At 44.3% G+C, this 1,812-nt stretch overlaps 1 protein-coding gene across 1 annotated transcript; it reads right to left on the bottom strand.

Annotated features, from left to right (window-relative positions):
- Positions 1-387: 387 nt before the first annotated feature.
- LOC149225310 (uncharacterized) lies at positions 388-1,185 on the bottom strand. The gene has a single exon (XM_089379910.1). It carries the CDS (start codon positions 1,183-1,185, stop codon positions 388-390), a length of 798 nt encoding a protein of 265 aa, XP_089236036.1.
- Between the last annotated feature and the right edge of the window lie 627 nt (positions 1,186-1,812).

Raw genomic sequence — 1,812 nt, 5'->3', positions numbered from 1 at the left:
TAGGCCCCAACTAAAGTTGTCCTTTTTATGCCCATATGAGGAGTAGATTACACCCCTTTCTCCTGATATCCCTGGGTTTCGTTTAGAGGCTCTGTCAAATAATATCGTAACTTTGCCCTGATTTTTCCACCACTTTTGAAACTCCAACTCGGAGATCTGAAGCTGCCACTCTGGGTTGGGGCAAGGCCGAGAGGGGTTCCTTTTATTGCTGGCCCACCTCAGGGACTCACCTAGCCAACTGATCTCCTCAGGGGGGAGCGTATTGTCTGGCTTATGAGGTTGATTTTCGTAAGTTTCCAACAACAGTGCTTTGGCTTTGGCAGCCACTACATTGGGAAATTGTAATCTATTATTGAAGATGGCTTCATTCCTAGCTAACTATAGTTCCTAGCAGATGTATTTTGGAATTGCATTCCATATTTTGGCCCATGTTGAATTGCTCTTCAATGCGTGAGGGGAACGCTCTTTCCAAGAGACAAAAAGACTAACTACTGAGAGTTGCATTGGAATTTGAGCATTGAGCTCGAGCATTGCTTGCAACCATACTTCTTGAGTGAAAGGGCAGTCAATGAACAGATGTTCAATCGTTTCCTGATCCGTGTAGCAGAGAGGGCTTCTATGGGGTCCGATAATTCCACATTTCACTAAATTATCTCCAGTGAGGACCCTTTTGTGCATGAGAATCCAGCAGAAGAACTTAAACTTTGGGAGGCCAAAGGGGTCCCAAACATGTTGCAAAAACGAAGTAGAGTGGATCTGAGGTTGATGTTCTTTAAGAGCAACAAAGCTCTGCAATGCTAAGTAAGCTTCGGTCTTCCCCCAACCCCACTTGTCCCTTGAATGGAGATGCACCGGAGCCAGACCTGAGATCTTAGCTAGGAAGAGATGTAATTGAGGAAGTAGCCAGTCAGGGAGGCGATGGAAAACCCATTCGCTCCAATTCCCTCCAGAGTCCCAAGAGCATATATCAGCCAGCTTGTGGATGCCATTCTGAATGAGCCAATCACGTAAATCTGCAATTTTAGGGGCAAATTTTAGGGGTTGGAGGCCCATGATCTTGTCTTCCCACAACCCAATTCTTTTTCCATTTCCAGGGATTCTGTAGAGATGGTCTTTAAAGAACTCCCAGCCTCGGCTGCATAGCTTCCATAGAGTGGTTCCTTTGCAGGAAGCTCCTTCATCCATATTATTTATTGAGAGCCCATGTAGATACTTTTTAATTAGAACTTGACTTATAGGATGTCGTTGATTTGAGAAGATTTTCTAGAGAATCTTTCCTCCCAAAGCCAGATTGGCCAACCCGGGGTCTCTTACCTGAAGTCCACCTTCAGATAGTGGCCTTTTCACTATGTCCCAGCTTACTAGGTGAAATTTTTTTTTATTCCCCTTTCCTCCTTGCCACAGGAAATTTCGAATCAGCTTAGATAGTTGTTCGATGATAATTTTTGGAGCTAAAAGAAACGAAGCCTAATAGATTGGAAGGGAGGAGAGAACAAATTTTACAAGAATGAGCTTCTCGGCTGAGGTAAGCCACTGGTCGCCCCACACAATCATTTTTGCCTTGATTTTGTTGATTCCATCCAATGAGGGGCCTTGCTAGTTCCCAATGATAAAGGTAGGACTAAGTACTTGAATTTGTCCCAAGAGGTGTAGCCTGTGAAGCCTAGGGCTTGAGCAAACCTAAGAATAGTTTACTGGTCTACTGCCCAACCATACACAGCACTTTTACTCCTGTTGACCATAGCTCCGAAAACTTTGCAAAAGCATCGGATAACTTCATTGAAAGCCCTTGAAATTTTAATGGAGGCTCCT

The sequence above is a fragment of the Pinus tabuliformis genome, chromosome J (genome assembly GCF_031772625.1).
Source record: "Pinus tabuliformis cultivar Carrire ecotype Pingquan chromosome J, CPIR1, whole genome shotgun sequence".
Classification (NCBI taxonomy): Eukaryota; Viridiplantae; Streptophyta; class Pinopsida; order Pinales; family Pinaceae; genus Pinus; species Pinus tabuliformis.
Note: the sequence above shows the minus strand (reverse complement) of the source record. Positions and strands in the feature narration are given on the sequence as shown.